Source organism: Crocodylus siamensis, chromosome 15 (genome assembly GCF_052110815.1).
Source record: "Crocodylus siamensis isolate JL-2025a chromosome 15, ASM5211081v1, whole genome shotgun sequence".
NCBI lineage: Eukaryota > Metazoa > Chordata > Crocodylia > Crocodylidae > Crocodylus > Crocodylus siamensis.
The window spans coordinates 46,040,490-46,064,550 of NC_143409.1; the positions used below are offsets into that span (position 1 = coordinate 46,040,490).

The 24,061-nt window shown below is 50.2% G+C and overlaps 1 protein-coding gene across 2 annotated transcripts; it reads left to right on the forward strand.

Moving 5' to 3' along the window:
* The first annotated feature begins 6,940 nt into the window (after positions 1–6,940).
* Positions 6,941–24,061, forward strand: LOC149852533 (1-acyl-sn-glycerol-3-phosphate acyltransferase alpha-like). 2 transcript variants are annotated; one of them, XM_090030130.1, is made up of 7 exons: positions 6,941–7,285; positions 16,702–16,924; positions 17,406–17,539; positions 17,686–17,861; positions 18,661–18,756; positions 18,839–18,911; positions 19,040–24,060. In XM_090030130.1, exons 2-7 carry the CDS (start codon positions 16,740–16,742, stop codon positions 19,180–19,182), a joined length of 807 nt encoding a protein of 268 aa, XP_089886256.1. In that variant the 5' UTR covers positions 6,941–7,285; positions 16,702–16,739; the 3' UTR covers positions 19,183–24,060. The 2 variants fall into 2 exon arrangements, with proteins under 2 accessions (XP_089886256.1, XP_089886255.1); XM_090030129.1 differs by lacking the exon at positions 6,941–7,285 and having other exon boundaries at positions 14,297–16,924; positions 19,040–24,061.

Genomic DNA, 24,061 nt, shown 5'->3' on the forward strand with positions numbered 1-24,061 from the left:
TCTGCATGGTCCTAGATTTGAAAGTTTAGCTTCACTTGGAAAATCTGGCCAGTATTTATAGAGTTGAACTGAGCTAATTAGAGCAGGTGTGCTCAGCCTTGGGCCTATGGGCCAGATCTAACTTAAAATGCCATGTGATCTGGCCTGTGGGACTTTCCAGGGCTCCAGAAATTTGAACCTGAAGGAGTGTTGGCACCTCTCCCCTGCTGCCAGATTTCCAGATCCATGGGAAGCCCTGGGCCCTGCATGCTGCTGGATGGGGTGCTGAATCCCAGTGCCCAGGCCTGGGAAGGGGAGGACAGTGCTGGTCCCTAGGACCCAATCCCAGTGTAGGAGTCTGGGAAAGGGCAGTGGTGGGTCTCCTGGGGCTCAATCCTGGCAGGAGGGAGGCAAGCGGAGGCACTGCCACCCAAGTGCAGTCCTCCAACATCCCAGGATGCATTGTCCCCACCCTCCTGTTCTGTACAGACAAACTTTCCACTCTGTGAACTCTACTGCTCAGAGAATAGTTCTGGCATCAAGCCAATTCCACCTCCCACCCCAGGGCTATGACCTTCCCACCCCCAGGGGTGCAGTCCCATGCAAACAGCTTGCAGAGCACATGCCAGCTAGCCAGGTTGCAGGGGATGGGTGGCCCAGGAGTGGGCTCTTGGATGGGTGGGAAGGGAACGTGGTAGGGGGCTGGATTGGGTCCCCATGAGCTGGAGCTCCCTTCCCAGGGCAGGGGCAGTAGCTCCCCCAAAAGCACTTTCCCTCAGCGCTCCCACCTCCCAGCCACTCCTGGAAGCATGACCAGCTCCCCGCAACCCTCACATCCCAATTTATTGAAACATGAGACCTTCACTAAATTACTTCCTCTTTGTTTCTTTTGAATTTTTTTTAACTTCTTTTTATTTTATCCTTCAGTGGCTGACTTCCTTCATTTTACCACTCTTTCCCCTCCACGTTTCCTTTCCACTTCCCATTTCATTACCTACCCCCTTCCCATTAACTCTCCACCTCCTAGCTTCATCTTCCTACACATCTCCTTTCCCATCTCCCATCTCTCACACACCTTCTCCCAGAGCAGGGGTAGAAGCTGGTCCTGGCTCGCCGGGTGTCTCGCACCAAGTCCCAGCTGTGCAGGTGGGGCACAGGCAGAGCAGGTTTTTAGCCTTAAGGTGCGACTGCTCCAAACTCAAGCTAGCACTAGCACCCATCAACATTTGAGCAACTCAAAGTACGTGTAACAAGGCCCTTAGGCAGAGAAAGGTAGAATAGGATTTGGCCCTAGGTACTTACAAATTGACCGTTTAATAATTTAATCTAGAAGCTTCCCACAGTTAGGCTGACTGATCTATAATTCTCTAGAGCCCCCTTTTCCCTCTTTTTATAACTTGGTCTTATGTTTGCCCTTCTCCAGTCCTCAGTGACTCCTTCCATCCTCCACCAGCCCTCCAACATAAGCACTAATGTTCAGAGATTATTTCTTAAGCACCAAAGGATACAGTTCATCAGGCCCTGGCCATATGAATCCATATAACTTCCTTAAACAGTCTTTTAACTCTTCTTCCCGTGTGTTCCTGCCCCTTATTGTTCAAGCTGGTTGTGGTAAGCGTCTGGTCACACTTAGCTTTCCGTGTAAAGGAAAACAGGCACTGTCCACTTCAGCTTTCTCCGCAGAACTATTTCAAGAGCTCCTCCCCCATTCAATAATGGACCTGAAGGAAAAAATCTGCACCTTGTTGGACTATGGCAGGGAGTAGCTCTGTGAAAAACTGCCCACACCCATTCACTCCCACGCTCTGTGTGAAAAATGCTGAATTTGAGCTAACTGCCATTAGAGAGATGCACCCTGGCTCAGACCTGTTTGAAAGGCAATTGTCCTGCCCTGGGTGCAAATCAAAAAAAGACTGCATTTCCATTAGTGTTGGGAGCACTCAAAGGGGGTGGGTAGTGGGGCAGGGATGGATCCAGAGGGGATGCAGTGGTGCAGTTGCACCCTCCTTTGACTGTCACACTAGAGCTCTTGGTGTGTAGGGTCTGCCTGTAGTCCCTGTTTTTGCAGAGCTCTGGATCACTTGTTCCCTGCTTTTCCTTGGAAGGGGAGGGAGGAAGGGGAGAGTGGCAGTAGCAGCTTTCAGCCCTTGGACTCTGGAGCCATATGAGAGCAGGGCTCCCTCCCTGATCAGCTGTTGAGCTCAGCGATCATTGCTCATGAGGAGCTTTGGCAGGAGCTCACGCTGGCTGGGCAGAGAGCTCAGAGCTCACTGCACATGGGGATCACAGCCAAGGTGGGGGGCTGCACCCCCCAGCCCCATTCCTGGATCTGCTACTGGTGGTGGGGGAAGGCATGTTTTCATGAAAGTGCTCCCTTGCAAGGTCCAAGGTAGCATAAAGTGTCCTTCATCCCTCTCACCTAACGTGCCCTAGCACAGGGCAGGACAGCAGTTTAATCTCCTAAAATGGGAATGGGGGAGACTACCCCCAATCTGAAACTTAACTGAGTGAAATGTAATGATTTGTGACATGCAGGAGTTCAGCATAGAAGATACAATAGTCCCTCCAGGCCCTAAAACCTATGAAGCAATGAAAAACATCAGGAAATATTTTCAAACCTGCTTGTATAAATTGATAAGTGGCTTTTGAACAGATCTAACTCTAAAGGAACATCAGCAGAAAAATCTAATGCTTGTCAAAATTGCTCCCAAATTTCATTTCCTCATTCCCCGCTCTCAGTTAGGACCAGCCCAGCCCCACTTGGAGTCAGTGCAGCTCTCTGCCCCGCCGGTGCTGCCCCCGGGTTCCTTTGTGATACAGCTCTGCTGGGGGCGCGTCTCAGTCGCCTCCCCAGCATCGCACCCCAGACACATTGCTAGCCCTGTTTTTTTGGGAGACTTCTTTTAATAAAAAATATAATCATGTCTATACATGCAGTTACTTGGTCATACGGCTCAACAGCAAGACAAAACATTTCACCAGCATTTCCATTTCCATGCTTACATGTCCAGCCCTGTCCTGAGGGAGGAAAATCAAGATGAATTCAGCTGAGAGTTTCAAAGGCAAGGGAGTGACATGGAAGGCAATAGGGGCCTAGTTACCATGAGCAAAAGAGGTGTTTAGTGTCATGGCTTGTCATGTCAGGCTTTGGCTCAGGGCTCCACAAGTGCCCTTGGATTCCTCTTTTGCTCCTTGATGCCTTGCCCCTGGCCACTGGCAGGGGTGCGCTGTTGATAACCAATTGCACAAGGGTGAAACTTGTCCTCAGTACCCTGAGCTCAGCGCACTGTGCTAAACAGTGCTGGCCTGGGTACAGCCACTTGGTTTGCAGATAAGATTTCTGCCACATGTCAAACCCCCGTGCAATCATGAGTCACTTATCTCTGCTCAATTCAGACCTCGCCCCATGTCCTCTCAAGCTTCATTCTACACTTGATTGTGCAGGGCACGCCAAGCTCCTTCACAGTTACAGTGCTCAGATTTGGTACCTGCAGCATATCTGATCCTCGGTGTGTCTGCTCCACCCGCAGCCTTGATTTTGCTCACAAACACTCCCACCTCAACACATTCATGTCTGCTGTGTGCACACAGAAATGCCAGCATCAACCAGCATCAAGTCCCTACTGTGCTGGTGCTGCACAGACAGACCGGGACGCATTACTTTGGGCACCAAACAGACCCACAGGACAAACTTCTATATTGCTGCTAAGATGACTCTGATTTAGCCTCTGCTTTTCCCAGGCTAACAGGTTGGGATCAAGGAGGCATTGTACTTCACCTCTGCAGACATGCAGTTCTCCTGCATTTTCAGTGGGGAGCTGCTGAACCCCGAGAGGCACGTTTTACTTTGCCCTGCAGCATAGAAATCATAGAAAATTAGGGTTGGAAGGGACCTCACGCATAACACAGTTCTCCCATTCATTTCAATGTGTAGCACTTAGATACCTCAAGAGACAGGTCCTCTGTGGCCCCGGAGGTGCCTGGCTCTCCAGCCACTTCAATGAGGAGCTTTAACCTGGCCTCTGGTCAGAATGTCACTGGCCCCGATGGCCTAAGACAGGCATTGCAGCACAGACATCTCTATGGCCGACTGTATTTGCTTCCATATAATAGTTTGATCCCTCTACCATGACTTGGCTCATAGTTAGGGCACTTGCCAACATGTGGAAGACCTTGCTTCTAGGCTCCTCTCAGCCTCGAGAATCTGAACCCAAACCTCCTATAACCTAGCAGATCACCTTACTTACTAAACTGGGGGGGCAGACATGACTGTGAGTATCCTCTGCTAGAAGTTGGTCCACTGGGCAGTCAAGTGGGAAAGAGTCATGGAGCCAAAAAGAAAGAGAACAAAAAGGAGCCTACTTTGTGGCCCAAAAAAGAGGGCCCTGATTGGTTTCCAGCCTCTGTTCCCAAGGCTGCTTGTGCCTTTTGTTCAAGAACTCATTCGTACCCGATGCATCATTTACTCTAATGTACATGGGCCATTGTGTTACTGTACAACCTGACACTAGTCTGGACTGTGCTTTAGTGGGTTGGTGGCAGGACTTGGCCCAACAGAGTTGCATCAAAGTGAGTGCAAGGCAATTCTGGTCAAACGTGAACAAGATGTTCAGAAAACAAGCTCATCCCAAGTCATTAGGACACCCACTCTGCCTGTCTGTGTGAGGGGGGGAGTGGTGAAAGGAGCTACAGGAGAAGGGTAGTTTTTGGAGGGGGTTGACTGGTCCCCTATAAGGAGGGGGAAGGCAGGTGGCAAAGGACTAGAGAAGGCTGAGTACTGTACATGTGCAGGCTTTATTCTTCTGAAAGGAAAGCCTATGTCATGGGTGCAGCCTGGACGTGGGAGGATGGGGGCACGATGCTACAATGACAACAAATGAGGATCCAGAGTCCAGAGCCAAGGGTCATTTGCAGGAGTGCATAACTGAAAGGTCAAGGCAGAGGGAGCAGGCAGGAATGAGACAGGGGATGCAGGCAGGAATCAGGATCTTTGGGAACAGACAAAACCTGTCCTGATGCAAACCCACAGAGCAAGGCAGCAGCGTGCCAAACAGCTGAGGGCGCTCTGGCAGCGAGCAGCCAAGCCCACGCAGGCTCTCAGGACCAGCTGGGGCTTGTCTGGGCAGTGAGCAGACAGGCTCCTGACGTTACCTACACCCACTTTAAAGGCACCTGCAGGTGGTCAAGCACACGAGTTCTCAAGATGTGCACAGTGGGCAGCCCTGGCCATATCTGGGCCACATACATCTTCCCTGCCCCACTGTGACTGGTCAACCAGGGCATACTTTTCCCATTCTCCAAGTGTTTTGCTGTGTGCCTGTGGGACAGGAAATCTATTCCTTCTGTGAGCTTTAGTAGGCAGGGTGCAGAGCATTCCCGTAGCTCACCAGGGACAGGCCTTAGAGACCCTGAGGATATAGCTGGGATCAAAGCAGGCACTGGAGCTGGCCTTAGAGGCTCTAGGGCTGATGTGGACCTGAGGGGCTCCAGGGCCAGAGCCAGACTAAACCCAGGAGCTGGAGTTGGATTCAAGAGTCAGGGTTCCTAGGAGCAACACTGTCCCAGGAGCCAAAATGGGGGGCCGGAGAGCAGAGCTGTCCCAGGAGCTGGAATCGGCACCAGCACTGTGGCAAGGAACTGGAGCTGGACTGAGGAGCGCCAGGAGTGGAGTAGGCCCAGGAACTGGAGCCAGAGTCAGGAGTCAAGTGGGGATGGAGTGAGATTTGGAGGATCCCAGAGCTAAACAGTAAGAGGAGCCTGAGCAGGATTTGGAGACTCCAAGGGCAGGGCCAGCACCAGATTTGGAGACTCTGGGGCGGAAACCAGATTCAGGGGCTCCAGGAACAGAGTGGGCATAGGAGCCAGAGCGGGGGCCAGATTTGGAGGCTCTGAGAGAGCTAGACAGGGTGGGCTCTAGATATGGTGGGAACAAACTAGGGCTGCAGGTAGCACTGGAGCCAGGACTGACTTGGGAGATTTCAGGAATGAGGCTGGAGCAGGAGCAAGCTTCAGGCAATCCACGAGCAGGGTGGGAACAGGAGTCTGAGCCAGATTCAGAGGCTCTGGGAACCAGATGGGAGCTGGAAATGAAGCTGTGCCCCAAAATTTGCAAATAAAGAATTGCTTTTGCAAATATCGAGTTGATCTTATACACTGGTTCTCAACCTTTTTTGTACCCAGACCCATTTGTAAACATCAGTGGCCACTCCCAGCCCAGTGCCCCTCACTCCCAATGTGCTGTCCCGCACCCACAGGTCCCAGCCCCAGTTTGTGGAGCAAGGGATGAGTGTGTGGGGCATGGGGGCCCCCCAAACAGCCCCTTTCATTGGACGTAAGCTGGAAACTGAACGTATGTGAAAAGCCACGGCTTCCCATATTTTTCTCCTTTAAAGGAAAATCCACTTTTAAAATTTGTTTGCAACCCTTTCATATATTATTGTGACCCACTTTTAGGTTGAGAAATGCTGGTCTAATAAAAGATATCACCTCTGCCACGAGTTCTGATTCCTTAAAACAAAATCTAGCCTACTTGAGCATCTTGACAGTACCTCCAGTACTTCGCTGTCAAGCATTTTTGCACCTGAGTGAATATTACCACGTCCGAGTTACAGTTTTTAGCTACAGCCAAAAACAGTCTGCTGGGCTGTGAAATAGAAGAGAAGTGGCACCAGGAATGGCTAACAGACAGCAGTGTTGCAGAAGAAATAATAGTTTGAATAATAATGAATCATCAAGACCATTAGAAAGGGTAGAGGGTCATTAATGCCTCTGGAGTGGAGAAAGATTAGCAGGGATCAGGGAGAAGATAATAAGCCCTGAAGTCAATTGGGTCTTTCTGCACTGCCTGAATAGAAATGTGCTGCCTCCCCCGAGCAGCTGGTTTGAAAGTTTGGGGAGAACAGGAATCAAAGGGGGGTGGAACACAACTGCGTGGTACCACCTCCCCTGGATCCACCCATGACAGCAGCCGTGCCAAATATTGAAACTGAGGCCAGCTGCTGGCACGCAGGAGGGCAGCAACCAGGCTCATACCAGGCTGTCAGAACCAGCTGAGGCTTGTCTGAATAGTAAGCAGGCAGACCTGTGACTGAGGCTTGTCTGGGCAGCGAGCAAGCAGATTGCTAAAAGTCTGAGAATTTAGAGATTGCTACTAACAAGCCACCAGGCTTTTCTTTTTCAGAGAGTGAAGGAGACGGCTGATCAAGAAATGGCTTCCTAGCTGAAGCAGTTTTGCCCTCTGCCATCATCACAGTTTTAGGTGCACCACGGCCCCTTCTCCTGTCTCTCCTGAGTGTACCCTACCAGGGTAAGTTAACACGTTATGTTTTTAGCTCTATAGACGTTTTGGCACGGCAAAAAGTCATTGGCTATGTATTCACGCCTGGTTTAACATATCAGAAATGACAGCTCCACCAAAAAAATGGCAAACCTACAACAAAGAAGTTCCTCTCTGAGTCAGCAATTTGTCTCTACTTCCACGTTTGTTCTCATGCTCAAGGCTCCACTTCTTTTTGCTCCAGATGAGCAGGCTCTTCAGCATCTGGACACGCAGCTTACGCTATGGTTGTGCAGTGTATTCCCAGAAATTCATAGCATTAAGAATGAACATGTGCACATAGCTTTGTAATGATAGTAGGAATTATGGATTAGGAGCTAAAGTTATCAGAGTGCATTGTCTGGGGGGGACAGAAGAAGGCTGAAGGGGAGAGGAGAAATAGAGATCCACATGGACTAAGCCAGCTGCTCATATGTACATATATAGCTGTTATGAGTTAATTAAAGAGACTAAAGTTAATGTAAGTGTCCAGTGTGCTTCTAAGTGTGTGCATTATAAATATCATATGGTGTCAGAAATAAAACTGAATGTATGAGAAGACTAAGAAAATAGGTTGGCTCAAGCCCTCAGGAATGTGAGTGTTTGTAGGAAATACAGCAGAGAACTGGACAAAATGGGAGCATTTGAGCTGTATTGCACCGCACGTAAGCGGTGCAGACAAGAATAATGAAAGGCTGGAAACTGCTTTGTTTTTGAGTGTGGCAGGTCAGGAAGCAATAGAGGTGTTTAACACTCTTCAGTTTCAGAATTCAGCAGAGAAAGAAAATGCAGGTCTTCATGAGTATGCTTGAGGCACACTGTGCACCGAGGGAAAATGGGACACAGGAGATGCCTATGTTTTTCACCACAAGCCAGGCAAATGGGGAAAATACAAAGTAATGTACAACAGGGTTAAAACCGGCAGCACAAACTTGTGAATTTTGGGCACTTGTGCAACTTTCTCAGTAAGAGTTGTATTGCATGAAGTATTCTTACAGATTCACCGTGGGCCAGATTGTTATGGGAGACTGGAAAGGACTGTAGACATATGTCAAGCAAAGGAAATGATGGCAAAACAACTGAAAGGACTGGGTGAAGCAGAAAAAGCATGTGCATAGGTTGCTATACAAACCTGTATTTAATACAAAATCAGAAATAAAGCCATGGACTGGAAGATGTCCTGCTACTAATAAAGGACTGAAACCAAAATAAATGAAAAAAAAGAGCAATCAGAGATTGAGAGCTGTTGCTGGGATTGGTGGGAGGGTTTGCTCATCTGTAAGGTTGGGCAGGAAGGTGGTGGTCAGGCTTTGAGAAGCCAGAGTTTTTGGGTCTTGGGGGGTTCTTTGGGGGATCCTAACTGAGAGTTATTTGTGTGTTGTGAGCTACTTTGGATAGGGTGGGATAGACATCAAAATAATAAATAAATACATTTAAAATGTGCTTAAACCAATGCAGTAAGAGACTGACCTACATATAAGTAAGAATGTCATAACTGTAGCAAAGACCATCATTTCACCAAAATGTGCAAATCCACAAAGCCGCAGACTAAAAAAAATCACCCTTAAAGAAACAGATGAAGAAGATTGATTTCTAGATGTGCTGAGAATTCAGCCCAGTCAGGAGGAGCGGAAAGTGGATCTGCTCATTATGGACTACAAAATAGCAAGTTTTAAAGTTGGTAAGAACATAAAAAGTGCCCTACTAAGTCAGACTAATGTTTTCGCCCAGCCTCCTGCCTCCAATAGTGGCAGAAATGGATGCTATACAAGGAGAACATTGAACTGGATATCTCTAGAGTGATTTATCCCTGGCATCCACCATTTACTGGGTTAGAGATGTCAGAGGAAACATCTCTGAACATTGTGTTCAATAGCCATTAATCTATCATCCATGAATTTATCCCATCCCATTTTGAACCTGTCTCTGCTATCTGCCTTTGCCACCTCTTGTGACAATGATTTCCAAAAGTTCACTATATATTGCATAAAAAAGTACTTTGTCTTATGAATTTTAAATCTGTCACCTACACCGGGGAGGCACACCTGGGCCACGGGTTAGCGAGGATTTAGTTAGGGAGCTTCTGGAGGGGTTGGACGTATTCAAGTCGGCCGGCCCGGATGATCTCCACCCTAGAGTTCTAAAGGAATTGGCCGAGGTCATTGCAAGTCCCCTGGCACGGCTGTACGAGCACTCGTGGTGTTCTGGTGAGGTACCGGAGGACTGGAAGAGGGCCAACATGGTCCCCATCTTCAAAAAAGGCAGGAAGGAGGACCCGGAAAACTATAAGCCGGTTAGTCTCACCTCGATCCTAGGCAAGCTGTTCAAGAAAATTATGCTGGCACACATCCAGGAGGGGCCAGCAGGGGACTGCATGCTTAGGGACAACCAACACGGGTTCATCAGTGGCAGGTCCTGTCAGACCAACCTGGTGGCCTTTTACGATCAAATCACCAGATCATTAGATGCAGGGGTAGCAGTGGATATAAACTTCCTGGACTTCCGGAAGGCTTTTGACACTGTCTCTCACCCTGTTCTCATTAAGAAACTGGGGGGCTGTGGTGTAGACACCCACACAGTCAAATGGGTCGCCACCTGGCTGGAGGGCCGCACCCAGAGGGTGGTAGTGGATGGGTCCTTCTCGGCCTGGAAGGACGTGGGCAGTGGGGTCCCCCAGGGCTTGGTCCTCAGGCCTGCACTGTTCAACATCTTCATCAGCGATTTGGATGAGGGGGTAAAAAGCACCCTGTCCAAATTTGCTGATGACACTAAGATGTGGGGGGATGTGGGCACACTGGAAGGATGCAACGGGCTACAATCAGACCTAGACAGGTTACAAGGGTGGGCGGACGAGAATAGGATGGGTTTCAACACAGACAAGTGCAAGGTGCTGCACCTTGGGAGGAACAACCGGCACCATACCTACAGGTTGGGGAACTCCCCTCTTGTCAGCACCGAGGAGGAAAAGGATCTTGGAGTCATCATTGACTCCAAGATGAACGTGGAGAGGCAGTAAGGAAGGCCAACCGCACCTTGGCGTGCATCCACAGATGCATCTCGAGCAGGTCCAAGGAGGTGATCCTCCCCCTCTATGCGGCACTGCTCAGGCCACAGCTGGAGTACTGTGTCCAGTTCTGGGCACCGCACTTCAAGAGGGATGTGGACAGCATGGAGAGGGTCCAGGGGAGGCCACTCGTATGATCAGGGGACAGCAGGGCAGGCCCTATGAGGAGAGGCTACGGGAGCTGAACCTGTTCAGCCTCCAAAAGAGAAGGCTGAGGGGGGATCTAGTGGCCTGTCATAAACTAGTCAGGGGGGACCACCAGGCATTGCGGAAGTCACTGTTTCCCTGAGCACTGCCAGGAGTGACCAGGAATAACAGTCACAAGCTGGCAGAGGGTAGGTTTAGGTTAGATATCAGGAGGCGCTACTTCACGGTCAGGGCGGCTAGGATCTGGAACCAGCTTCCAAGAGAAGTGGTGCAGGCTCCTACCCTGGGGGTCTTTAAGAGGAGGCTGGATGGACACTCTTTCCTGCCATGGCAGGGGTCGGACTAGGTGATCTGCTCAGGTCCCTTCCGACCCTAGAAACTATGAAACTATGAAACTATAATTTCAGCAGGTGCCCCTAGTTCTAGTATTCTGGGATTTGGTGAATACCAGTTCCCTTTGTTCACACACTTCAAGATTTTATAGACCTCTACCACATCCCCACCCAGCTTTCCCCTTTCCAAACTGAAGAATCCCAGCCTTTTTTGTCTTCCCAGGTCTGGCAACTCCTCTATGCCCCTGACCATTTTGGCTGCCCTTGGTGGTGCTGGCCCCGGCTCCCCCACCCCCGTCTAGTCCTCCACGTGGCTTTGGAATCATGGTGGTGCTCCCCCACCCTTGGAGCACTCTGATTGGCTGTTTCTGTCAGTCAATCAGAGCGCGAAATAAAGCCTTATGGCCAGACAGACTTTAGGCTTTTATAATATTAGAATGACTTTTGGAAGTTGAGTCCTATGGCCCCCCTTCATTTTGACAAAAATAAACTAGTTTCTGGCAAGTTTCAACCTGTCATTGATCATTTGTAATTTGCTCAAGTCTAGTAGGAGATGCTGGCAATTCTGCCAACCCATGGCTGATATCTTTTCCCAGTATCTTTTTCTAAAGTTATTTTTTCATCTGTTTGTGGCTGAAGAATGTGTGACATGTTTTCCTCTTTATTCCAATTTTCTCCTTGAATTGGCCACACATTTCTAAGACAGTATTACTTAGCCCTCTGAGGAAGGATCATAATGTTTTGCAGAGAAGGCAGCAACTGCAGCTCAATTGTCTATTTTAAACTTAGGGGTGTTGGTTGTAGCTGTTTTGGTCAAAGGACACAGGCAGACAATGTTCTTTGGGTAAATCTGATATCTTTTATTAGACCAACTCAAATAGTTGGAAAAATTCTTTTTTGCAAGCTTTTGGGTACAAACACCCTTCTTCAGGCAAAGGAAGCATCTCGTCTGCCTGAAGGATAGGTTTCCTTATCACATTGCCATTTTTTCATTTGGATTTGAATTGTCTATTTGAAATTCTGTATGTTCAGTAGACCCAGTAGAAACCTATTGATGGCCAGGAAATGGTATTTAGAGATTTGCTTTTGGGAATTGGCTTATAGGTAAAGTAATTGTGCATTCTGATGATGGTCCAGGGCAATGGCAAGGGTTAATTGATTTCTAAAAGCCTGTTTGTGACAAAAGTTTCCTTCAAAGCCCACTGTTTCTGACACAGGCAAGCAGCAAGCACACACACAAGCTGGGAAATTGGACACATGTACCACACTGTTCCGTAACAGAGATAAGAGACTCTGCCACATTGGCTAGGTCATAGTGGCCATCTGCAGAGCCCTTGGGAGTTCTAGATTTGGTAGATGGATCAAATTAGGAGTCCCAGAAAGAACCAGATTAGGATGAATGCGTGTGATAGGTCTGTGGGAAAAAAAAGAAATATGTTGACAGGGCAGAATGTGGACAGCAGGACATCCACAGAGAGACCAATCAGTGATGCCCAGAGATGAAGAGTCATCATACAGGAAAAAAACAATACAAAAGGAGGGATTTCAGAGCAGCAAAGTGTCCCTGAGAGGGGAACCCGAGGCCACCATGGAGAGTGGGCCCGTCTCACCCGCCCCACTGGGGGAGAGTGGCTCTAGGTCTCTGACCTTCAGGCTGCTGACACCTGACATTCAAGAAAGAACCTCAGGGTGAAGCTTGCATAGTGGCCAGGCATACCTTGACTCTGATGACAGCTCTAGGACTGGTAGACATAGAATTGTTTCCATTAATCTTATCTGCTATCATGTATATCCACAACAGTTGCCTATTAAGATCTTGGTCAAACTGTGGGTTTGGGTCCACCTGGAACAAGGTGTCTCAGACATAGTTTCATAATTTCTAGGGTCGGAAGGGACCTGAGCAGATCATCTAGTCCGACCCCCTGCCATGGCAGGAAAGAGTACTGGGGTCAAATGAACCCAGCAAGGTGTTCATCTAACCTCCTCTTAAAGACCCCCAGGGTAGGAACCAGCACCACTTCTCTTGGAAGTTGGTTCCAGGCCCTAGCCGCCCTGACCGTGAAGTAGCGCCTCCTGATATCTAACCTAAACCTACCCTCTGCCAGCTTGTGACTGTTATTCCTGGTCACTTCTGGCGGTGCTCAGGGAAACAGTGACTTCCGCAATGCCTGGTGGTCCCCCCTGACTAGTTTATGACAGGCCACAAGATCCCCCGCTCAGCCTTCTCTTTTGGAGGCTGAACAGGTTCAGGTCCTGTAGCCTCTCCCCCTGTTGTCCCCTGATCATGTGAGTGGCCTTCTCTGGACCCTCTCCATGCTGTCGACATCCCTCCTGAAGTGCGGTACCCAGAACTGGACACAGTACTCCAGCTGCGGCTTGACCAGTGCCGCATAGAGGGGGAGGATCACCTCTTTGGACCTGCTCAAGATGCATCTGTGGATGCATGCCAAGGTGTGGTTGGCCTTCCTAACTGCCTCCCCACACTGCCGGTCCATGTTCATCTTGGAGTCAATGATGACCCCAAGATCCTTTTCTGCCTCCGTGCTGACAAGAGGGGAGTTCCCTAACCTGTAGGTATGGTGCCGGTTGTTCCTCCTGAGGTGCAGCACCTTGCACTTGTCTGTGTTGAAACCCATCCTATTCTCGTCTGCCTACCCTTGTAACCTGTCTAGGCCTGATTGTAGCCTGTTGCATCCTTCTAGTGTGCCCACGTCCCCCCACATCTTAGTGTCATCAGCAAATTTGAACAGGGTGCTTTTTACCCCCTCATCCAAATCACTGATGAAGATGTTGAACAGTGCAGGCCTGAGGACCGAGCCCTGGGGGACCCCACTGCCCACGTCCCTCCAGGTTGAGAAGGACCCATCCACTACCACCCTCTGGGTGCAACCCTCCAGCCAGGTGGCGACCCATTTGACTGTGTGGGTGTCGACACCACAGCCCCCCAGTTTCTTAATGAGAACGGGGTGAGAGACAGTGTCAAAAGCCTTCCGGAAGTCCAGGAAGTTTATATCCACTGCTACCCCTGCATCTAATGATCTGGTGATTTGATCGTAAAAGGCCACCAGGTTGGTCTGACAGGACCTGCCACTGATGAACTCGTATTGGTTGCTCCTAAGCATGCAGTCCCCTGCTGGCCTCTCCTGGATGCGTGCCAGTATAATTTTCTTGAACAGCTTGCCTAGGATTGAGGTAAAACTAACCGGCCTATAGTTTTCCGGGTCCTCCTTCCTGCCTTTTTTGAAGATGGGAACCACGATGGCCCTCTTCCAGTCCTCCAGTACCTCACCAGAGCACCATGAGTGCTCGTAAAGCCATGCCAGGGGACTTGCAATGACCTCGGCCAATTCCTTTAGAACTCTAGGGTGGAGATCATCCGGACCGGCTGACTTGAATACGTCCAACCCCTCCAGAAGCTCCCTAAATAAATCCTCGCTAACCTGTGGCCCAGGTGTGCCTCCCCCGGGGCCCGAGGGGGGCTGAGCAGGGAAGTGGCTGTTCTGGTCCCTACTTAGGATGACGGAGGCAAAGAAATCGTTAAACATGTTAGCTTTGCTGTCTGGTGTGATGACCAAATTTCCCAATGCATCCGGCAAGGGCCCAACATTACCCGGGACCTTCTTTTTACCCCCTATGTATTTAAAAAAGGACTTCTTATTGTCCTTAATCTGGGAAGCTAGTCCCAGTCCCATCTCTGCCTTGGCCTTCCTAACTACCCCCCTACATTCCCGAGCAACTACAGAATAGTCCTCCCTGGTGATGACCCCTTCTTTCCATTGGGTGTAAGCCTCCTTTTTAGCAAGAAGATATTCCTGGATGCTTTTGGTGAGCCATGGGGGCTTGTGTGCTCTGCTGCTCCCTTTGATCCTCATTGGGATTACCTTCCTTTGGGCTTGGAGGATCGTCTCCTTAACGAGCGACCACTCTCCTTGGACACCTGGCTCCCCTCCCCCCTGGGACCTCAGTGCTTCTCCAACTATCCTCCTTAGCTCGTTGAAGTTTGCCCTCCTAAAATCTAGGGCCGCTGCCTTACTGCAGGCCTTTGCCACCTTGAGCTGGATGGTGAATTCCAGCAGGCAATGATCGCTGTTGCCCAGGTGGTTGAGCACCTGCAGCCCCCTCACCAGGTCATCACCCGTGGCCAGCACCAGGTCCAACAAGGCGTCGCCCCTGGTGGGGCTGTGCACCTCCTGGGTTAGATGGAGGTCCTGCACTCTGGCCAAGCACCTACATGAGCGGTCAGACCTGGCTGACTGCTCTTCCCAGCAGATGTCCGGGAAGTTCAGGTCCCCCATGACAACCACATCCTTAGTCTTCACTACTTCTGTGAGCTGACCCAAGAATTCCTGGTCAAGCTCTTCTCCCTGGTTGGGAGGTCTGTAGTAGACTCCCACCATTAAGTCCCTTTCCCCTCGACTGCCCTGTACTCTAACCCAAAGCACTTCAGAGTGCCCCTCCCCTGGCTACTTGCTAATTGTTGAGGATGTGTATTCCTCCTTAATATAGAGTGCCACGCCCCCACCTCTTTCCTATCCTGTCCCTCCTGTACAGCCTATAGCCCTTGACATTCACTGCCCAATCATACATTGAGTCCCACCATGTTTCCGTAATCCCCACTATGTCCGGGCTGGTGTCAGCCAGCAGGAGGGTGAGTTCCTCCTGCTTGTTGCCCATACTACGAGCATTTGCGTAGAGGCATTTGAGGCCTCCTGTGGATGTGTGTACTGACCCCCTAGTCCCAGCGTTACCCTGGCCCCTATCTCTAACCTGTTTATTTGCTTCGCTCATTGGTCTGGGCTGGGCTGTAATTGTGGGTGCTGTTTGGTCTGGCAGTGTGATGTTTCCTCTGGCCTCATCTTCCCCTTCCCCCAATGAGCCTAGTTTAAAGCCCGCCGGAGGAGGTCTGCCAACCTAGAAGAGAACACATGCTTACCTTTAGGGGAAAGGTGGAGCCTGTCCCACCCCAGCATGTCTCTCATCTTGATGTGCCAGTCATGGCTGAGGAAGCCAAAGCCCTCCTCGAAGCACCATTCCTGTAGCCACCAGTTGGTCTCCGCAATGCACGTTTCATGCCGTCTGCCTCGTCCGCTCACTGGCAGGATAGAAGAGAAAACCACCTGTGCGCCCATCTCCTTCAGCACGCAACCCAGGGCGTGGTAGTCCTCCATCAGGCAATCAGGGCATAAATCCAGTGCCAACACCTACTACATAGAGAAACTAATTGTTTTGATTCTGAGAGATTCAAACCCTGGGGAAAAGGGAGGTGCAATGATGGTAGAAACTGTGAAGTGAGAACCAAAGTTCCTGAGCACACTGCATGCAGGGACAGAAGAAGGCTGGAGGTAAGATGGCAAACAGGTAGAGAGCTACATGGGCTAAGCCCATTGCTTATGTATTTACAAGCTTTTATAAGTTAACTAGGAGACTAAAGCTAACAGAAGTGTCCTATGTCCTCCTTCATGCATGCTTCACAGGTACTATAATTTCTTGCATACCACACACATCTGAAAAAGACACGGACCTTGCTTTTGAAAGGTGGAATGCAGAAAAAAGATTGTTCCTTGAGAATACCAGAACAACAGTACTTCCACAGAGAAACATAGGCAGGGAGCAGGGAAGGAGGCGAAAAACCGTGGTTGATTTGCTAGTCCCGTAACTGCAAGATGCTGCAGGCTATGCTGGCTGAGCCAAACTGCCCAGCCCCTCTTCCCTACTTGAGCTGAGCTGGGCAGGAAGCCAGAATTACTTGCCAGATTAGCTAAAGAATGGTTTCTGGATGGGCTTATGGCACATGGGGCACTGGGGCATGCATAGGCAGCTCCCAGCCCAGATCCTTTGCCCTGTACTATATCAATCCCTTGCAGATTTGGGAGGACTCCCTCTCCTCCTGCCTCTGGATCTCATGGAGCTGTCCCTTGTTCTGGGGAACCTGCTTATTCTGATCCTGACTGGGCTGCTAATGTACTACTACAGTGCCACATTCAGGTACTACACCAAGGTGACCGTGCTTGATGGATACCTCATCGCCATTTCCATCGTCTCCCTGCCGTTCTTTGTTGCTCATGGACGTACTGTGGAAAATATGAGGTGGGTAGATTGGATGTCATCCATCTGTTTTGCAGCTGAGAAACCAAGAGGAGTCACCCTGGCCCAGGGGACATAATGCTGCAGTGAGAATGCAGTCAGATCATAGTCCTGGGGGTGGCCCATGGCAATGCTATGTGAGAGGGGATGTCATGGTGTTGTGGTCCTGGGGATTCCTGGTAGTTTTAATATAAAAGAAAGGGATGTGGTCTTGTCCCAACACTGGAGTGTCCTGGGGTCAGTATTATAGCAGAGAAGTTGGGACCTCCCAAGGCCTGGAATATAGCAGAAGAGAGCAGTGTTTCAAAAGGCCATGAAGGAGTGAGGAGACTCTGTCCAGTTGCAGTGAGGCAAGGCAGTAGCGTTGTCAGCTTGCTTCTGAGCTCCTGTATGCCAGGAGTCAGGATAGATGTTGTCCATGTCTCTTAGCCCTGCCCCGTCTCAGCCAGCTCTCTCTCTTTCACGCTTCTATCATCCTCTGCAGAATTATACGTACCGTGATGTGTCCCATCAGATACTTGCTTGGCATCAAGGTTAAGGTGCAGGGGAAGGAGAACCTGGACATTGAGGGGCCCTATGTGATTGTTGCAAATCACCAGAGCAACGTGGACTTTATTGGTAGGTCAGCTGTGGGTGATGTGACACGCTCTATGGGAGCTCCTGGCTCCTGCATTCCCTACTCTCTTCCTGCCAGGAATACAGTAGGGCCAAGCAGGGGGAGCCCCAGACTGCCAATGCTGACTCCTTCTCCGCTCCAATGCCAGTGATGTTTGAGGCACTGCCAGAGCGCTGCGTGACTGTTGCCAAGAAAGAGATTCTCTACATGGGGACATTTGGCCTGTGCTGTTGGCTCTCCAAGTTCATCTTCATTGACCGCCGTAAGACAGACCGTGCCATCAGTGTCATGTCAAAAGTGGCGCAGACCATGCACCAGGAGGATGTAAGTAGGGCCAGAGACCGAGCTGGGTGTGAGGTCATATGCCCACTCCCCACCTCATCCTGTAGTGGCCCACTGGGGGATAACCACTCACTATTTCTTCCAGGTGGGGAATTTCCCTTTCCAGGCAGAGGACCAGGTGTTCAAAGCTGCAGGTTCTTGTCCCAGGTTGGGCAAGTGCACAGCTGTGGTATAGGACAGGCATGCTTATTTGAGGCCCCACAAGCCCCCTCCTCCAACAAACAGACACTAGCTGTGGGCTCTCACTCTGGCCATTTGCCCATTGGTACCTTACCACCGTCTTTGCCTGACTAGCTTGGGGGCAGAAAGCCATGGTTAGGATAAGCTCTGTGACTGCCAAAACAAAGGCCCCGGGGCCAGACCTTGGCTCGGGGTGTCCACGTGCCTTGATTGACTGCCATGTCAACCCCTGCTCCATGCTGGGCCAGGATTTCACTCAAGGCTATGGCCTCTCCCATGTTGGGGTCACTTGGAAAGGCTGTTCCCAGGGGGAGAAAGGTTTTGATGACAAATCCCTACTCAGCTTTACTACAGGGTGCTAAATGTATCAGTAACCACCACCTCCCACAACACCTGGCATGGCTGTCTGGGGACGCCCCACTGTCCCCACTGAATCTACCTGGAGACATATGGAGCATGACATAGGTGCTCCAGCCAACCTGGCCCCCTGCACCTGCCCCTTCCTATGCCCTGGGGCTGCCTGGCCGTGGGATTGTCACAGCAGCAGGCAGGTGCGGGCCTGTGGACAGAACGGTTTCATCCGGGTGCTCTCCTGTTCCAGTTGCGAGTTTGGGTGTTCCCTGAAGGCACCAGGAGCTATGGTACCACCATGCTCCCCTTCAAACATGGGGCCTTCCACCTTGCTGTGCAGGCCCAGGTAAGTGAGCCCTCTTTCCCCTCCGTGGGTTGCTGATTCCCTCCCCTGCATCCTGTTTCATTGTGCCTCCGATCTTTACCAGGTGCCTGTGGTCCCCGTGGTGTTATCATCCTACAGCACCTTCTTCAACAGAGAGAATAAGAGGTTCACAACAGGTGAGTGTGGGCACTGGGGAGTGACCCTGGCATGAACGTCCCCACCCAGGGGCTTGAGAGCCCCCTTCCCTTCGCTTCTCTTCCCATTGTGTCTCACTACCCCCACCCCTGGCACAATGTCCCCACAGGTGAATGCACCATCCAGATCCTGCCACATGTGCAGACCCAGGAGCTGGGCCCAGATGATGTCCCAAGGCTGACAGAGTGTGTGCGGCAGACCATGCTCACCACCTTCCAGAAGACGTTGGAGGATGCTAGGGAACATACATGAGCCAGACAATGACATCTACACCCTGCGCTCACCTCCTGGTGATGACAGACCCCCACACTCACACCTAACTCCTAACAGTGACTCGCTGTCCCAGCATCATCCAGTTGGGATGCAGGAAGATTGGGACTGCTCTCGGTATCTCTGCTTATCTGAAATGTATGGGTCTTTAGAGCACAGTAGACCTCCTGAATTCCCCTCACTCACCCTGCTGGAAATCAGTGGAGGTACTTTACCCCCTCTGCTCCACCTGGATTGGCCCCTGGTATCCCTGGGAGAACACAACAGCCCCCGCTACACCCCAAAGCCACTTCCAGCCCTGTCCCAAGGGAGGAGAGGCAAGATGAGTTTGCCTGGGAATTTCAGGACCCCTAAGGAAGCAACATAAAAATCCAGTAGGAGCATGGTTACCACGATCACAAGGGAAAATGCAGTAGGAGCTCAGTTACCATGAGCAAAAGGGATGTTTAGTGTGAGGCCTGATCCAAAGCAGTTTCAACAAACTTTGTTCCAGTGTCGTCTAATGCCTCTTTCACTCCCTGGCCACACTGACAGGGGTGCACCATGATAACCCATTAAACAAGGATGGGACTTATTCTGAGCACCCAGGCTCAGTGCTGACCTCAATCTGGCCTCTTCACTCCAGCTCCTTTATTCCAGCTGTGAAGAAATTGTGACCTGCTCATCTAGCTGGTTTGCAGCTCAGCATCATAGCATCACAGGCTGGAAATGTCCAGATTGTCTAACAGGATTTCCTGTTCTCAAACCATCCCCAGAGGCATCCCCAGCCTCTTCTTGAAAACATCCTGTGTAGAACAGTGCATCACTGCCCTGGGCAGCTCCTTCCATTGTCCTACTGCTCTGGTAGTTAGGGGTCTGTTCCTGAGAGTCAACCTAATCTGCTTTGCAGCAGTCTAAATTCATAGCATCATGTCCTACCCTCTGCCATGAGAGAAACAATTTTCTGCCTCTGCTTTATAGCAGTCTTACAAAAAATCAAATACCATTCTTGGTCCCTTTTTTCCCAGCTAAGTATGCCCAGGTCCTTCAATCTTTCCCCGTGCAGCTTGCAGTCACCCTAACTCACTTCTAAAGCTCACCTCAGGATCCTCTCTAGTTTCACTAGGTCTTTCTCAAAGTGGAATTATAAATTATATTGATGTGCTGCCTTTCATTCACAGAGAAGATAACTTATTCATAACCCTTCAGCCAGGTCCATGATGGCAGTAGCAAGGGCTAAGCTCTGTTTTAGGGGTTTTACACATTTTTTTTTTCTTGGCTTGAGCTCCCATGCAGAAACATGGGAAAATAAAAGCTACCTGGGTGTTTCAGCATGAGCAGGCTTCAACACTTGCAAGCAGTACTCAACTACAACAGGGTTTATTGAAGGGACAGGCAGTCAGGACAAACACACCATCTTGGGAAACTCTTCCTAGGCAGTAGCTCACCTCCACCAACTGTTAACAGCTGATTATGGTCAAATGACCCAGGGGTCTGTCTTAGTCCCATACAGAATGAACTTGGGAGCCAGAGTAGGTGCTAGCCCAAGCTTTCCATCTGGGTGCTCACAGACATGCAGCTCCCTGCTGTAACTCGTGGTGCTTCACAGAAAGCACCATGAATTACAGTGACCCCTCTTCCTCCCCAACCCAACAGACATTTGCTGTTGGTTTAGAGGGGAGGTAGGGAATTGAGCTTCACTTTGGAGCTGATCCAGCATCTGCAGCCTCTCTCCGCTAGCCTCACCCCCACCGCCTATCTCTGGTGCTGTCTACAAGGTGGGAGGGGAGGGAAGCTCTAGTCTGGGGTTTGCACAATCTGTGCTGAAGTGGGGTAGGCAGATAGATTGTAGCCCCCCTGAGGTAGGAGGCTCCAATCTACCCCCCTCCCTCCAGCACAGGCTGGGCAAACTCCAGACCAGATCTCCCTTCCCTCCTTTATCTCCCTCCCATCCTTCAGACAGCACTGGCGGCGGGGCTGGATTGCATCAACCTATCTCTGATAGGCACAGGGACTGACAGAAGTTGAAGAAGGTGCTCTGCTTTGGAGCACTTTCAGCTGAATCCTCATTAAATGAGGGTTATTTTGTTGTGTGACCAGGCAGTTTTAAATCTCTCTGTAGCCGTGCACTTCTGCCAGGGCGTGGCTGTAGGGCACTTTCAAGGGGCCAATAGTGCAGCAAATACCAATTCTGTCTGCACCCTTTGTGTCTGCACTGCTGAGTGGCACTGACCTATGACTGCCTCATCACTTCTCACTGCCACTGGGGGCAGCTGTTGTTCCTCACTATTATTACCATTTGTCAAGGATGCTAAGGGGGCTGCTTTGCTACTACACTTTCTTATACTGCAATTAAACTCAAGGATCTCATCACTTCCAGAAAAGAGGCCAGCTGAGGCAGTGCCACACAGGGACAACCTAGGCATGCAGGGAGCCAGCCAAGGTAGTGCAGGACTCCTCTGACCACAGGGGCTGAGGTAGCATGAGATCTGACCAAGGCATAGGCAGGGCCCAAACCTGGCACACAGGGCTCAATCCAGACCACGGACCACACAACAGACCAGCCCCAAGCCAGCTATCTGGCCCACAAGACCAAATGGCTAAGCACCACTGCATCACAAAGATCACCAGTGCTCTTCCCTGTAAATCTTGGAAATTTTATCTCAGGCCAAATCAGCCAAATCTGTTCCGGATTATATTAACTGGGCAGAGCTCAATCATTCAAGTTTGTGTGGGCACTGCCACTGGCAAGTATCCTTCAGCCTGGGGCTTCAGATACTGCCAAATCCATGGCAGGCATCCTACACGCAAACCTGAAGCCAAGAGGCCTTGGGGTTCAGATGATCCCTGGTCTTGCTTGCCTTCAGCCAAAAGGTTGAAGGAGTAAGCTGGAGAGAAAACCCAAGAATAATCCCCCATTACCATAAATTGTGTAGACACTGAGACTCTTTCAGGGGGACCTACCTACAGTGCAATGGACGCACCTCCACCCTCAACTACACTGAGTCATTCAAGGCCAACAACAAGGGGATCTTAGCTGCCAGGTCAGTAAAACCAACTGGAGCAAAAAAAAAACCCCCACTTTTTTTTTGCAAAAATATTTATCTGTATCAAGAATCTGCCAACTTGTCTTGGGACTGCTGTAGTTCACCTGACAGTCTAAAATATACTTTAAACCATCCAGCAAAGAACTTTCCCAGCTTCTTTTGTGGCATCTGAGGTCCCTCCATTTTTGATTTCCACAGGGTGAGTGTGCTTACCCCAAAGTAACCTTTACCCAGTTTTATCTTACACTACAGTAACAGTACCCTTATAATAAACCTTGCAATCCTAGATGGCAGAGCCAGTGCACAGACACCTGACTTGTCTGACCTTTTATATTTAAACAGTCGAACAAAAAACATAGTCAAAATGAGCACAAAGAGTTTCCACTCCTGTCACCTATGCAAAGCAATGGGAAGAGTATCTTGGCTACACGTTTTAGGGCAGTGGGGGATTGCTCTCCTGAACAGAACGTAAGGCCTGTTCTCCTGCCCCTGATCATGCGTATGGCTCTCCTCTGCACTCTCTCAAGCTTCTCCACATCCATTTTAAACTGTGGAGCCCAGAATTGGATGCAGTACTCCAGCTGCGGCCTCACCAAGGCTGAGTACAGTGGGAAGATAACATCCTGGGATTTGTTTGAGAAGCATCTATGGATGCAAGCCAGTGTTTTGCTCACTTTACTAGCTGCAACATTGCATTGGTGGCTCATGTTCATCTTGTGGTCAGTCGTGACCCCCAAGCCTCTTTCAGCCATGATGTTAGCAAGCATAGCACTGCCGAGCCTATAAGCATGCTGCGGGGTTTTTTCCCCCAAGGTGGAGTACCTTGCATTTTTTGGTGTTGAACGCCATCGGGTTTTCGTCCACTCATTTTCTGAGCCTGTCTAGGTTGTCCTGCATCAGCGTCCTATCCTCAGGTGTGGACATTTTACCCCAAAGTTTGGCATCATCGGTGAACTTGGCCAGTCTACTTCTGATACAAACGTCTACATCATTAATAAAGACGTTAAAGAGTATAGGCCCAAGGACAGAGCCTTGGGGGACCCCACTGATCATGGTGCACCATGATGATTTACTTCCATCTATTACCACTCTCTGGGTCCAGCCTCAGAGCCAATTCCTCAGCCATCAGACTGTGATGTAGCCGAGGCCACAGTTGGCCAATTTTTCCATGAGGAGGTCATGGGACACCAGATCGAAGGCTTTTTTAAAATCAAGATATATGACGTCAAGGTATGTTCCCCCAGTCCATCACCTTGAACTTGATGTCAAGGAGATATCAGAGGGTTCCTTGGAACGTGAGGATCCCAAGATGCAGTGAAACCTCCACAAGTACACCTACAGTAAGGGGCAGGAACTTTATGGGAGGAAGACTGCAACCCAAAGCATCCCGTTGTTCCTCATGGTCTAGTAAACATTTTATCTCAGCGGGGAACCCCAGGGAAGCTACAGTAAAGGATACAAGGCAGGTTAGGGAGGGTAACCATAATGCCTTATCAGTGAGACCAGAGGCAGACAGGGATCCTGACACACACATCATGCCAGCAAGCAGTTTCTTTGCTCCAGTTAAAGGGAGCTCCTGGGAGCCCCTGGATGAACATGTGTAATGAGTGAATTTGGTCTCTGAACCCCTCAGCTGTCTCAAAGGCCTAGATGTTCCCATGCCACAATACTTGTTTTCTGTTGAGGGGTATGTGGGTGGGGAGGTCCAGGGGAGCACTGGGCTCAGCTGGGTTTGAAGCACAGCAACAACCTGTGCTGGGCGCTGGGCTCCAAGCCAAGACAAAGGTTCATCTGGGCTCTGACTGCAGAGCAATATAGTGAAACCAAGATGTGGG